The 13,574-nt window shown below is 41.6% G+C and overlaps 1 protein-coding gene across 1 annotated transcript in view; it reads right to left on the minus strand.

Moving 5' to 3' along the window:
- tspan12 (tetraspanin 12) overlaps positions 1–11,885 on the minus strand; it is a 32,717-nt gene extending 20,832 nt beyond the window's left edge. Inside the window, exons 1-3 of the mRNA XM_022671882.2 lie at positions 10,996–11,885; positions 9,461–9,543; positions 6,170–6,305 (exon numbers count right to left, since the gene is read on the minus strand). Of these exons, the coding sequence (XP_022527603.2) occupies positions 6,170–6,305; positions 9,461–9,543; positions 10,996–11,061 (285 nt within the window). The 5' untranslated portion in view covers positions 11,062–11,885. The remainder of the gene's footprint in view (positions 1–6,169; positions 6,306–9,460; positions 9,544–10,995) is intronic.
- Between the last annotated feature and the right edge of the window lie 1,689 nt (positions 11,886–13,574).

Raw genomic sequence — 13,574 nt, forward strand, 5'->3', positions numbered from 1 at the left:
GCAGGTGCACTCTGACCTTTTTAAAATATGGATTGGTATTTTAACGGCGCAGTGTTTCTCCATTTCTCAGCAGACAAAACTGACCTGCAGGTAATTTACGGGAACAGGAAATTTATTTTATTCTGTATTCTGTTTATTCTTGTTGTAAAAGTTTGGGTTTGCACAGTAAGTTAAACAAAGAGACTTAGCTAGCTAAAATATTGCTTTTGAATCACTGAAAATCGTTCAAAGCATTTTCTGGAAATTATTAAAGTCAGCAACATCTATTAAAATGTATTTAATCTAGTACATAAAATAAAAGAACTAATGGCTTGAGATGATGAGCAGCAGGAGACTGTATAACTGCACACAGTGTGTGAATGTTTGGTAGAGTATATAGATGTGATTTAGGTAGGTATTAGGTGGGCTTAAGTCAAGTTTTGCGTAGGACCCTCTCAGAGTGACTGTCAATGTGGGCACATTCTGTGTGTGTGTGTCCTGGTCAGAGCCTCATTTCTGTGTGTGTGTGTGTGTGTGCTGCCGGCTGGTGAGCAGGACTGCAGGAAGACTGAAGCAGGCCCTGTTCTCAGGTCGTCCCGCTCTGAGGCTGGATTGCCTTACCTATTGTGTGAGTGTGAGATAATACTGTAGCCTCGCAGTAATTCAAGCCCAGATACGCAGGGAGGAGTGAGGGAGACTCTGGAGAGATGAATGGAGAGACCCAGAAAGGAAAGGAAAAGGGGGATGGATGAAGGCGTCCCAGAAAACAGAAGCCTGGTCTGGGTCAGCAGACAGAAACCCCACCCTCCCCATCAGAACACCTGGGAGACGAAGCCTGCCTGCCCTTTGCTCTACAGTCTCCAGGTAATGCGGACAGAGCTGTGGCTGACTGAGGCACTTATTTAGATCTAGAGCAGTCGTGGACACTCTTCTTCCTTTATCCCACTCTTCTCATGCACCCACAATCTGATCAACAGTGATGGGAATAACGGCGTTAAAATAAATGGCGTTACTAACACCATTACTTTTTTCTGTAACTATAACGCCGTTACCATTACCCACACCCCGTTACTGCACGTTACTTTAGCCGATCAATGAACTTTTTTTTTTAAACTTTGCGCATACAGACAAAGGCTCAGGTGTGTGTGTGCGTTGTGTGTGTGAGTCACAAGGGAGGGGCGGATGTGGTAACTGCCTAAGCAATGATTGGCTAAGGTATAGTAAGATTACGTCTTCAGCCAATCAGGGGGCGAGTAACACAAAAGTAACGCAATAGTTACTTTTTTTATAGTGGAGTAACTCCGTTAGTAACTCAGTTACTTTTTTGGAGAAGTAACTAGTAACTATAACTAATTACTTTTTCAAAGTAACGTGCCCAACACTGCTTATCAAAATGTATTTATGATTATAAATGGTTAGTAAGTGTCTGATAAATAAGGCAGAGTTATTAAAGGTCTCCTTCCCCTAAAATCCACTTTTTCTTTATGAAATACAGTAGGTCTCTCTGAGTTATATATGATGCTGCACAAAACTGTTCCACAACTCCCATTGTCTGCAGTAGCTAAGAAAAAAAATACTCAGAATACTCAAAAAAAGCACTGTGTCTATGTCAACCCATTAAATACTGTTCATGGCCTCACCCACCTTGGCTTGGAACCGCCCACAGACAGAGGTGAACCCAGGCTGCAGTAAAAGAAAGAGCTTATAGCTCGGCTCACACCAGATAGTTACTGTTAGCTATGCTAACTCTATGTGGATTCTGTGTTTTACCAAGACCTTAAATATACACTAGGGAAGCACGGGTTGACAAAGCAGCACAACTCAAAATAACATAGTGTGCGCAGTTTGTGATAAATTTTATGATATAGAGTGAACTCTATAAGCGTCAAGCTTCAAGCTTGAAGACCAGAACCAGCCGGTTCTGAGACAGCTTCTTCCCCTAGGCGACCAGGCTGTGGAACAGCCAGTAGAACAGTGTTCTGCCAAACCCACCCCACTGACTGACACCCATACAAACTCTGCACCCTGCACTTTACTTTACACTGCATCTATCAGACTTTCCCATATTATACAGCATTCTGCCCCCTGCACTTCCCACTTCCCACTCAACTCATTCCTTACCTGCACTTACTCATAGCTATTCTGTCACCTACTGGACTATTTCCTCACTTCCAAACACACACTCTAGATATCTGCATATCTACATCTGTGCAATATTTGTTCTGTGCAATGTCTGTCTATAGTGTAAGTCCTTATGTGTATTCATTCCTTTCCTATGGGATTTGTACGATTTGTACATGCAACAAGTGGCAAGAGACACATAATTGTGATGCTCTAAACCTACATTCTACACCAATTGGCCAAACTTGGACCAATCACAGACAAGGAGGTCTAAGAAACATAGCTTTTTCTCTGTGAACCTTTGATTTCTACCATACTTATTTTATATCATTCATCAGTGTGAATGGTTTTAAACACAACAGAGAGGATTATAACCATTGTGTTTGCTCTTTTCGTTTTATATGAAGCATTTTTTGCACAAATACAGGGCTGTTTGGAGAAAAATAAAGCTTGGAAGAAAGTACTGAATAGCTCGATAGGTCACATGCTAACATGCTAACTGGCCACACTAATACACAAGTGACTTGTCTTCTTTTGCCAGTGTGAATGCAGGGTGGATCAATATAGACAAGAGACTGTAAAAAAGATGGGCGCCGTGTCGCCGTTCACATTCATTCAATGAAAATGAAGCCAAAATCTTCCGCCATGTTGGAGATCCTGAAACCTGAGTCTGCAAAAGACTGCGAAAGAAAGACTGTGGAGAGACAGCCTACTCATTTAAATAAACCCACCCCTGAGGGCTGCCTCCACAGAGCTCGCACAGTCTATGGTCCCGCCCATACAGTCATTGGTCCCACCCCGGCTAGGTGTAACCCAGCCCTTTTACAATAACCACACCTTTTTGAATAGAGCTGAATAATGTTTTAAAAAATGAATTCTGAGGGGATATAAAAAATGACAATATAAGCAGAGGTTATACTAGCTGCTGCATTTAAATAATATTTAAATAATAATATTTTAGAAAAAAACCTGATTGAAAGTTGTCTGTTTTGCCATTGAAACCTATGGGGATGGGTGGGGTTACACAGCTTTCTGCAACCGAACAGCAGGGGGCGCTCGACCTGTGGTGGCTTCACTTTTAAGAGACGATGCTCTGTCCAGCTATACACAGTCTATGATATAGACCACTGCAACTATTTAAAATATAAAAAAAAATTCCTATAGAGCAAAAAAGTGCTTTTCTTGCCAAACGAGGGCAAGGTTATGCAGAATACTGGTCTAGTGAATGGATCCTTGAATCCCTAGCCTGATTGACTTCAGTCTCTCCAGAAACCTCAGTCCCTCTCTCTCCCCCAGCATCCCATAACTCTCCTGCAGTACCATAACTCAACACACCAACAAGCCTCAAAATGCTAATCACATCTGTCAGGACACACACAAACAAACGCACAACACAACTCTCACTATATAGATTTGTGGGCGAGGCCCTAGTTTCCACCGCCTGTGTGTCTATCATTTTGATTGATGCGGAGTCCCGCGGCTGTAGTGCCCACCCCCTCTGTGTGTTTATTGCTGTGGGGAGGCCGTAACTCTTCCTCTTCTTCGCCAGTCGAATGTTTTACAGCCTTTCTAATCAGCAGGAGTGACCGGCTACGAGCTAACAAAGAGGTCTCTACTAGCGCATCACACACTCTCCATGCCCTATTTCCATATATCAACCGGAAGAGAGTGGTTGGGAGCGGGCCAAGGCAACCTGTATCACTCTCTGGTGTCAGAAGTGCAAATGTGAATCCATATATATGCTTGAATGCATAACATTCTTATATATACTGACAAATCAAATAGCATGATATATCAGTATCTAAACTAATTATGCAGTGTTTCCTCAGGACACGGCTTGGGAAGTTCGTATGTGTATGTGGTATCTTGGCCAGTGTGCTCATAGCAAGGCATTGTCAATAATTGTGGAATATAATCAAAAGGAAGATGGATGATCACAGCTTAACTTTTTGCACCAGGAGTGAAAGCATAAAGTTATCCAAAAGCAGTGTGTAAGACTGGTGGAGGAGAACATGATGCCAAGATGCATGAAAACTGTCCTAAAAAACAGGATTATTAACTTTTTTAAACTTTATGAATATAAACTTTGCTTTTCTTTGCATTATTTGAGGTCTGAAAGCTCTGAATCTTTTTTGCTATTTTAGCCCTTTCTTATTTACTGCAAATAAATGCTCTAAATGACTATATTTCTATTTAGAATTTGGGAGAAATGTTGTCTGTAGTTTATAGAATAAAACAACAATGTTTATTTTACTTAAACATAAACCTATAAAAAGCAAAATCAGAGAAACTGATTTAGAAACTGAAGTGGTCTCTTAATTTTTTTCCAGAGCTGTATCTCACAGGTCAGTGCAGCCTTCTTTAGCTTTTATAGAACATGACAAAATTCATAAGACATATAGACACAATACTAATCCCAATTCTAACTGGTGTATTTTAACATCAGTCAGAGGTTCTAAAGTTTTAAAAGCGGCTTGCTTAAGACTAACCCTATAGGTCAATATTAATGGTTATTTAAAATCTTTAACCTCTTAAGAAATCAGTATCAGTTACAAAATTTCACAAAATTGGCCTGTGTTACTATACAGGAAACACACACACACACATCCCTAAGGGCTTGTTTCTGTGGGGTTTTGTGTTTGTGTGCATATGTGTGTAAGTGCTTCATTCCCACAATGACAGGAAAAATGAAAATTCGAACACAGAAGTTACAGTTTCACCAAAAATACAGCTTTGTAAGACAAAGATAGCCTACAGATTTTGTTTTGGTTCATGAGGTTGAGGTTAGGGCAGAGTTCAGGTTAACACAGCAGTATTTACTGTAGCTACAACAATGGAGTTCAGTAAAAACAACATAACCACAATGGGATACAACGTGTGTGCATAGGTGTGTGTGTGTGTGCTTGGTAAAAAAAATAACCCCTTAAACTTTAACCCTCCTGTTATGTCACGGGTCAATTTGACCAGTTTAAAAGTTTGAAGATCTAGAAAAAATAGTTAAAAGTATTTTTTCAGCATAAAACGTCTTCTGCTTGTCCTAATTAGTATAATTAAACATATAATATGAAAATGGTTCATCTCACATATTTGCAAAAAAAAAAAGCTGCAAAAACTAGAACATAAAAAAAATTGCAATGTTATGTTTCAATGTTTTGTAAAACTACTGTTTTTTACATGTTGGGCTTTTAAAAAGTGGTAAAGTAGTAAAATATTTGAAAAAGTTTGAACATGTCTTTTTTATATAAAAAATGAGTGAATTATCCTAATTCAGGGGTGTCCAAACTACGGCCCGCGGGCCATTCGCAGGCCCATTTCCTTTTTTGGAGCGGCCCGCGAGGTATTTTAGAAATAGAATGAAAGTTTGCCCACTGTTAAACAGGTTTTTATAATGTGAGATTCAAAGTTTGAACGCTAGGTGTCAGAAACGGGCCAAAGAGTCTAAAAGCAGAGAGAATGTTCAGTTGTAGCGCAGAAAAACGGGCCAAAGAGTCTAAAAGCAGAGAGAATGTTCAGTTGTAGCGCAGAAAAACGGGCCAAAGAGTCTAAAAGCGGCGAGAGTGTTCAGTTGTAGCACAGAAAAACGGGCCAAAGAGACTAAAAGAGGAGAGAGTGCTCAGTTGTAGCGCAGAAAACAGCCCAAAGAGTCTAAAAGCGGAGAGAGTGTTCAGTTGTAGCACAGAAAAACGGGCCAAAGAGTCTAACAGCGGAAAGAGTGCGCAGTTGTAGCGCAGAAAAACGGGCCAAAGAGTCTAAAAGGGGCGAGAGTGTTCAGTTGAAGCACAGAAAAACGGGCCAAAGAGTCTAAAAGGGGCGAGAGTGTTCGGTTGTAGCGCAGAAAAACAGGCCAAAGAGTCTAAAAGCAGAGAGTTGCCATAATAATTTTGCTATAATAATGATACAGGACTACAGATCTAGTCACCAAATCGTACGCATGTCATTACGTTTAAACTATAATTCAGGACTGAGTTTAACCAGCATTGCTTGCTCATATAGAGACGTCATCTTCACTTGGGGTTTGTTTTTATGATACGCACAAGAACAGAGAACACAAGCCGGCGGGGGGACGTACCCATGACAGGAGGAGCAGATTGCATTTCAGCGTGCCGCAGTAGCCCACCATGGCCACGATGATTAGAAAACAGCACACTGCGATGACAACAGGGTGGACAACGGGGGAGTATGTGAGGATCGCTGCCTCTTCCAGCCTGAGAAAGAGAGAGAGAGAGAGAGAGAGAGAGAGAGAGAGAGAGAAGGAAGAAGCATGGAACACGGGAGTCATTCCTTGGCAGTCTTTTTGTTTATTTATCAATCCATCCTGCCTGCCCCCCCACCCAACTCAACCACCCCCCCTCCCCAAACACCCCTTTTCCATCCTCTTCTCTCTCTCTCCCTGGACGGCATTTTTATTAATCTACCAGTTACAAGTAAATAGTGATTGCACTCAGTAGGAATGCAAGCCTCTTGACTCTCTCTCTTTTTCTTTCTCTCTCACTCTTACTCTCTCCACCACTCACTCTCTCTCTCTTTTTGTCTGTCTCTATTTCTCTGTCCCTCTCTCGCATGCCTCTCTCTTTCTCTGTCTGTCTCTCTTTCAGTCCCTATCTCCCTCTCCCTCTCTCCACCTCTCACTCTCTTTCTCTCTTTTTGTCTGTCTCTATATCTCTGTCCCTCTCTCACTGCCTCTCTCTCTGTCTGTCTCTCTCTATCTGTCTCTCTGTCTCTGTCCCTCTCTCTTTCCCTCTCTCTCTTGCTCTCTCTCTCTTTGTCTGTCTGTCTCTCTCTGTCCATCTCTCGCTGCCTCTCTCTATCTCTGTCCCTCTCTCTCTGTCCCTCTATCTCTGTCCTCTATCTCTGTCCCTCTCTCTGCTCCCTCTCTCACTCTCTGTCTATCTGTCTCCCTCTCTCTCTCTCAGTACCCTCGGTCCTTCTCTCTCACTCTCCCTCTCTTTCACTCTTCTCTCTCTACCCCTCAATGTCCTCGCCCTTCACTCATTCCTCTCTCTCTTTCTTTCTCTCTCTCCCTCTGTCCTTCTCTCTCTCCCTTCTCTCTCTCACTCTGCCTCTCTTTCACTCTTCTCTTTCTATCCCTCTATTTTCCCATCATTCACTCACTCCTCTCTATCACTTTCTCTCACTCTCCCTCTCTTTTACTCTATCCCTCTATCTTCCTGTCATTCACTCATTCCTCTCTCTCTTTGCCTCTCTCTTCCTTCTCTCTATCAATCTATCTCCCCTGTTTTTCACTCACTCCTCTCTCTATCTTTCTCTCACTCTCTTTCACTTTTCTCTCTTTCTATCTCCCTGTCAATGACTTATCCAACCCTCTATCTCTCCTTTTCTTTCTTGGCCTCTTTCTCTTTCTTTTTCATCTCTCTGTATCCCTCTATAGCCCTGTTTTTATTCACTTCTGTCTCTTAATCTCTCTCTCTCTCTCTCTCTCTCTCTCTCTCTCTCTCGTCTATCTCTCTCGCCCTCTTTTTCACAGCACAATGATACATTACTATATTCACCAGGGGAAGGTGTGGGAAAGTCATGTTTGTGTATCACAGCTAATCATGGGTCAGTGTGTCAACTGTTTGCTGAAAGATAGGTGTGAACCACCAGTGACCCCCACACCCACATACACACACACACACACACACATCACACATTTAAACACACACACACAAACTTTATCCCGCCACAAAACCTCCTCATTTTTCTCTTCAGACTTTTTTTTCTGTCTCTGTGGGATGCCTTTCTCTCTCCAGAGAGAGGTTCCTAATGGCCCTCGAAAACATGCACCCCCCTCCCCACATGCACACACACACACAGACCGGATACACACGCTGGTATGAGACTGAAATCCTGTACTCAGCTGTTGTATCATTATGTGGCATTCATTCAGTGCAGATGAGGTTTTTATTGCTGCAGAATGGAACTGAGTCAGCGAGTCAGGAAGACGCAGCTTTGGAAAGCTCATTTCGCTATATGCAATCACGTCGCTACGCATTCCGCTCTCAGTTTATTCGCAGACACGGCCCAAAGAGGCTCAGGCAGATCCTACACTGATTAAATAGTATCTCACAGCACTAAATTACACCTCCTACTGAAGAAGCAGCAAACATGCACTTCTCAATTAGAGCTCTAACTCGTTCAAACCCCACCTGAGCTGCTCCTTCAGCAGCCTGAAACATCAATGACTTTCTGATCTCACTCCTTATCCCATCCATATGCATGCAGATCTGCAGTCAATTTCTATCGGGAGTGAAAAATACTTAAATAATTGTACTTAAATGCTTAATTGTATTACTATCCTAAGAGTAACTGGGCGATTACTCAAATTCCATTATCCACACACAGCAACAGAGGGAGATCTTCACACTAATGACTGTGATCATGTGACATAACTTGGCTGGAGGCAGAGTGAGGTAGCGGTCCAAATTGAATACACACATCAAACTGCTTAATCCTGAGAAAAGGGAGTGCAGGAAAACCTCAGAGGAGCTTAAACTAGGTTAGCGGCTCAGCAAAAAATACTGAGTCAAAATAACCTAATATTGTTCAGGCTTAGTTTTGACTGTATGAAAAATGCAAACTAAAAAAAGACTAATGCAGAACTTTTATTTTATTGCAGACACTTTGAACCCAATATGTTTTATTATTGTGAGTGCCAGGTTAGCTTAATTTCTTTGATTATGTATATTAAGTCCTGCATTTTTGACCTGCAACACAAATCCAAAAAAAGATCGTGATGGCAAAGCATATCATTTCTTCTCACACATACACTTAAATGCACCAAGATTCCAGGCAATGAAGTATTTAATGCATCATTTTGTCTCAATCTTCCTACACACTTGTTAAGGTATCAAACAATACTGTTTGATTTTTTGCACCAGAAGTTGCATAATGTTATTCAAAAGCAGTATGTAAGACTGGTGGAGGAGGGCATGCCAAGATGCATGATTAAAACTGTGATTAAAAACCACAAGTGGTCTCTTAATATTTTCCAGAGATGTGTATTTTTTTTCCTCATTACTACTGCTAAATGCAGGAATGGATGTACATTAATAAATAAATTAAAAGTTAACCAGACAAAGCATGACTTATATTGGGTTCAAACTCAATCAAGTTTTGCAATTAAACAAAAGTCTTTACAGGTTTGTTTTCTTATTTGCTTTATCCACTTTTTTAAATTCGTAGGCTGCACAGATCATGTTCTTCCAATTTCAAAACTACTGATTTAACACTAGCAATCCTTCAGTGCAGGGGGGCTTAGAGATGGTGTTTACTCTGTGACACTGAGTGATTGCTGCGCCTAACAGGCCTGTCCTCAAGTGGTCAGGCCCACTCACACCTGCCCCCGCTCAGAGCCCCTCACCTGGTGTCGGCGGTTAAGGTGAGCACATTGTTCAGGTAATCCCTAAGCCAAGCAGCCACTCCCAGCACACACAGAGCCATGACCTGATTGGAAACAGAGAGAAAGAGGCTTTAGTACATGACCCCACACACGTATCCCCACAACACATCCTCCACAGAGTTCCCCCCACCCACCCAACTCTATTTGTACATGCAGTTGCCCGGGGAGCCTATTTGCGTCTGATGGAAACGTCTGACGCGCTGAGATATGAGTAGTAGTTCGAGCACCCGTTGGCATTCTTGGTCTTGAAAACGACACCCAGCACCCATCATCACATCTAATTCCCTAAAAATAGTCAGAAGCAGAATGTGAGACCTTCTGGTCTGGTTAGGCTGCCTACATACAGATAAGGGGTGTGTGAGTGTTGGGGCGAAGGTAGGGGGGTATAAATGGGCCCTCATTCTGTGTACGCAGTGTGGAGTTGGGCAAAGCTGAACTCACTGTAACGTGAGCGCACAGTCGACCACCTGCTGCCGGATTTGGACGTTTTCCCACCTGTATTCCGGCAAAACACACCCACCTGCGCTGGGATTGGCTAATGGTCTCAGGGCCTGTTCGCACGGATTGGCTAGAAGCTACCAACTACAAGCTTATAATTTATATTATTATTTATATTATTTATATTATTATCCAGGCTAATATCAGAGCATGAGGTCCAAACCACCAGTCAATATAGATGACTAATAAAAAAATCAATAATGACATGGAAACATCCAAAAGGAAGCAAATTAAAAGACACGTTATTATTAGTAGTAGTAATATTGTTGTTGATTTTGAAGCCAATCAGAGCATGAGACGCAAATCATCAGCCAATCAAACTTGAAAAAAAAACATCGCATTTAGTTACTTGTTTTTAATTTGTACATTATTATTATTATCATTATTACATCATGTAGCAAAGCTTTTACAAAACAAAATTATATTTTATATTAATATATCACATTTAAAAATTATTTATTTACGTGTAAAAGTACACATATAGAGCAAGTAGGTAAGAGTACAGCCAATCACAACTTGCATTTAATTTACTAGATTGTTATGAGTACATTTTTATTATTTGTTTATTTATTTTGTATTAGTTGTAGCTGTATTAGGAGAAGTATTATACTGTTTTATATTTTATTGCTATTATTAATAGTAGTAGCATATGTTTAAAAATAAATTAAATAGATTAAATGTTTATATTTATTTAATGCCTCATGTTTCATATATTTGAGATGTACAAAACAAAATAACTGTTATGTTGACGTTTCACGTTTTTATTATTGAGTAATGTGTAAAATTACATGTATATAAATCAAAAACGTAAAAATCCACCACTTTTTGTCAGTTTACAAGTTTTTCCCCGGGTCAAGTACGACTAGCCAACCAACGTGCGAAGCGCAACAGGTCTAGCCAATCAGCGCGTAAGGCGGGACGCTCTCCATCAATCCCAGTGCTGGAGACACAAATGCCGGAATACAGGCGGGAAATAAAGAAAACAGCTGTAAGCTTACCCAGAACAGCAGGTTGAGAGCGTAGAGCAGGCAGCGCAGGCACTTCACCGAGTCCTCTCGGGCCATGGCGCGCGCACCGACCGACGCTCCACGGCCGCGTGCCACATTTCAACCGGACACGTGTGGACGGTGCCGGTTCGCGTGTGCCAAGTTCACGGTCCGCTCGAGCCTGTTAGCAGCGTGAGCAACAGTTGACCCCCCACCACCAGCACGAGCCTCTACAGCTGCCCCCCAGCACGAGCCCCCTGTCACCGATCACATGCAGACCCCAAACCCGCTGTCAGTAGTCTATCTGAAGAGCGACAGTCCTCGCGCAGCGCAACATTTCAGTAGCACGCGCCTAGTAGTAGTAGCTTCTCTCGCCCCATATAATCCAGTTCCAGTCCCATACGCCGAGTTGTGCCGCGTGCCCCTGTCCCGCGCTGGGATAGAGGTGCGCCTCTGACCGGTCCGCTCCTCTCTGCTGTCCCGACTGAGCGGGACTGGACGCTCCGTGTGGAGGGGTTGTTCCTCCCTCCGGGTCCTAAAGACGAAGCGAGGACCAAACTGAGCACAAATCAAGACAGCTGGAGTTTAGAGCAGAGACAGGAATGCGCTCAGCCCTCCGCCTCCGAGAGAGAGAGAGAGAGAGAGAGAGAGAGAGAACAACTGCTGAAGTGGGTGAGAGACAGTTAGAGTGGTTGAGTGAGCATGTGAGAAATAAAGAAACAAAAGCAGAGAGAGAACAACAACTGTGAAAGTGAGTGAATGAAGTGAGGGAACATATAAAGAAGCAGAGAGAAATAGAGAGAGAAACTAGTATAAAAAAGTAAGTAAGAGAAAGTCAGCAAGTGTGCAAGCAAGAAATGGCGATGCAAAGACAGAAAGAGAGTAAACAATTGATAAAGGGGGTGAGACAATTATAGAAAACATAGAGAAACAGAAAGAGAGAGAGACAGAGCAACTGGGAAAGTGAGTGAATGAATTAAAGGAACATACAGAGAAGCAGAGATAAATAGAGAGAGCAACTACTATGAAAAAAGTAAGTAGAAGAAAGTGAGTGAGTGAGTGAGTAAGGAATAGTAATGCAAAGACAGAAAGAGAGTAAACAATTGGTAAAGGGGGTGAGACAATTATAGTAAACATAGAGTTACAGCATTAAAGAGAGACAGAACAACTGGGGAAGTGAGTGAGTGGGCAAGCAAGAAATAGACAGGCAGAGGTAAAGAGAGAGACAGAGAGCAACTATACAGTAAATCAACAATGTTAGTGTTAAATTTTGTTAATTACAGTTTTATTTGAACAATATCATTTAAGGAAAAGTGAGTGAAGGAATAGATGAGTGAAAAAGCAACAAATAAAGACAGAGAGAGCAAAATAGAGAGAGAGAGAACAACTGTGAAATTAAGTGACCATTAGTAAGTAAAGAGACAAGCATGAAATAGAGAATAAGAGATAAACAGAGAAAAAGAGAGAGTTAAAGAGGAGGGAGAGGAAGAGAGAGTTAGTGAGTGAGTGAGCAAACAAGAAATATAGATGCAAAGACCGAAAGAGAGCAAACAACTGGTAAAGTGAGTGAGACAGTTAAAGTGAGCATAGAGAAACAAAAAAAATAGAGAGACCGAACAACTAGTAAAGTGTGGGAGAGAGAGAAAAAAAGAAATAGCAACTACTCAGTAAATTTCAGACAAAGTTAAAATGACTAGAATAAGTGTGCATGTGAGAAAGAGAAAAACAACAAAAGTGAGTGAAAGAAAGAGTGATTAGGTGAGCAAGAAATAGAGAGGGAGAGAGAGAACAACTAGAAACATGAGTTAAAGGAGTAAATGAGAAAAAGTGAGATAAAGTTAGAATGAGAAAGAGAGAGAACAACTGGAAGACTGAGTGAGAGAATAGTTGAGTTAACGAACAAGGAATACAGACTCAGAGAGTGAGAGAGCAAGAGAAAAAGAGAGAGAACAGCTGGTAAAATGAGTGAGACAGTTAGAGTGGATGAGTGAGCATTGAGAAACAGAATGAGAGAGAGACAGAACAACTGTGAGAGTTGAGCAAGAAATAAAAAAATAGAAAGTAAGAGAGACAGCATCTACTAACAGGAGACAGGAGGGTGAGAGAACATTATACTTGGTGAGAGGATGAGTCGGTAGTGAGAGAAGTGAAAAAAGAGTGCTTGAGAAAGAGAGGAGTAAGCAAGATAGCGTGAAAATTGAAAGAGCAGAAAAATAGAGTAAAGAAATGAGAGTGTGAAAATATAGTGAGTAAAAAAGCAAAAGAATGAGTGAGTGAGCGAGAGATAATGTGAGTGGGTAAGTGACAGTGAGTAAGTGAGTGAGAAACAGAGGAGGAAGTGTAATAGAGGAATGCAGAGGGTCAGGAGGTCAAATATGTGTATTACTGTCTGCAGGGATGAGCTGAATGTGCCCCTGGGGTGAGGGAGTGAAACAGTCACTGCTGGCCTTCTTTACTAATCTAAATGTGGCATTTCCATATAAATAATCTTGTTTCTACACCCATTATCCTGCTATGGGTGTAGAAACAATGTATGCTATTTTTTCTCAGCTTTACTGAGCATAAAGAAACACACTGTAGTTCTACAATTA

The sequence above is a fragment of the Astyanax mexicanus genome, chromosome 2, assembly GCF_023375975.1.
Source record: "Astyanax mexicanus isolate ESR-SI-001 chromosome 2, AstMex3_surface, whole genome shotgun sequence".
Lineage (NCBI taxonomy): Eukaryota > Metazoa > Chordata > Actinopteri > Characiformes > Acestrorhamphidae > Astyanax > Astyanax mexicanus.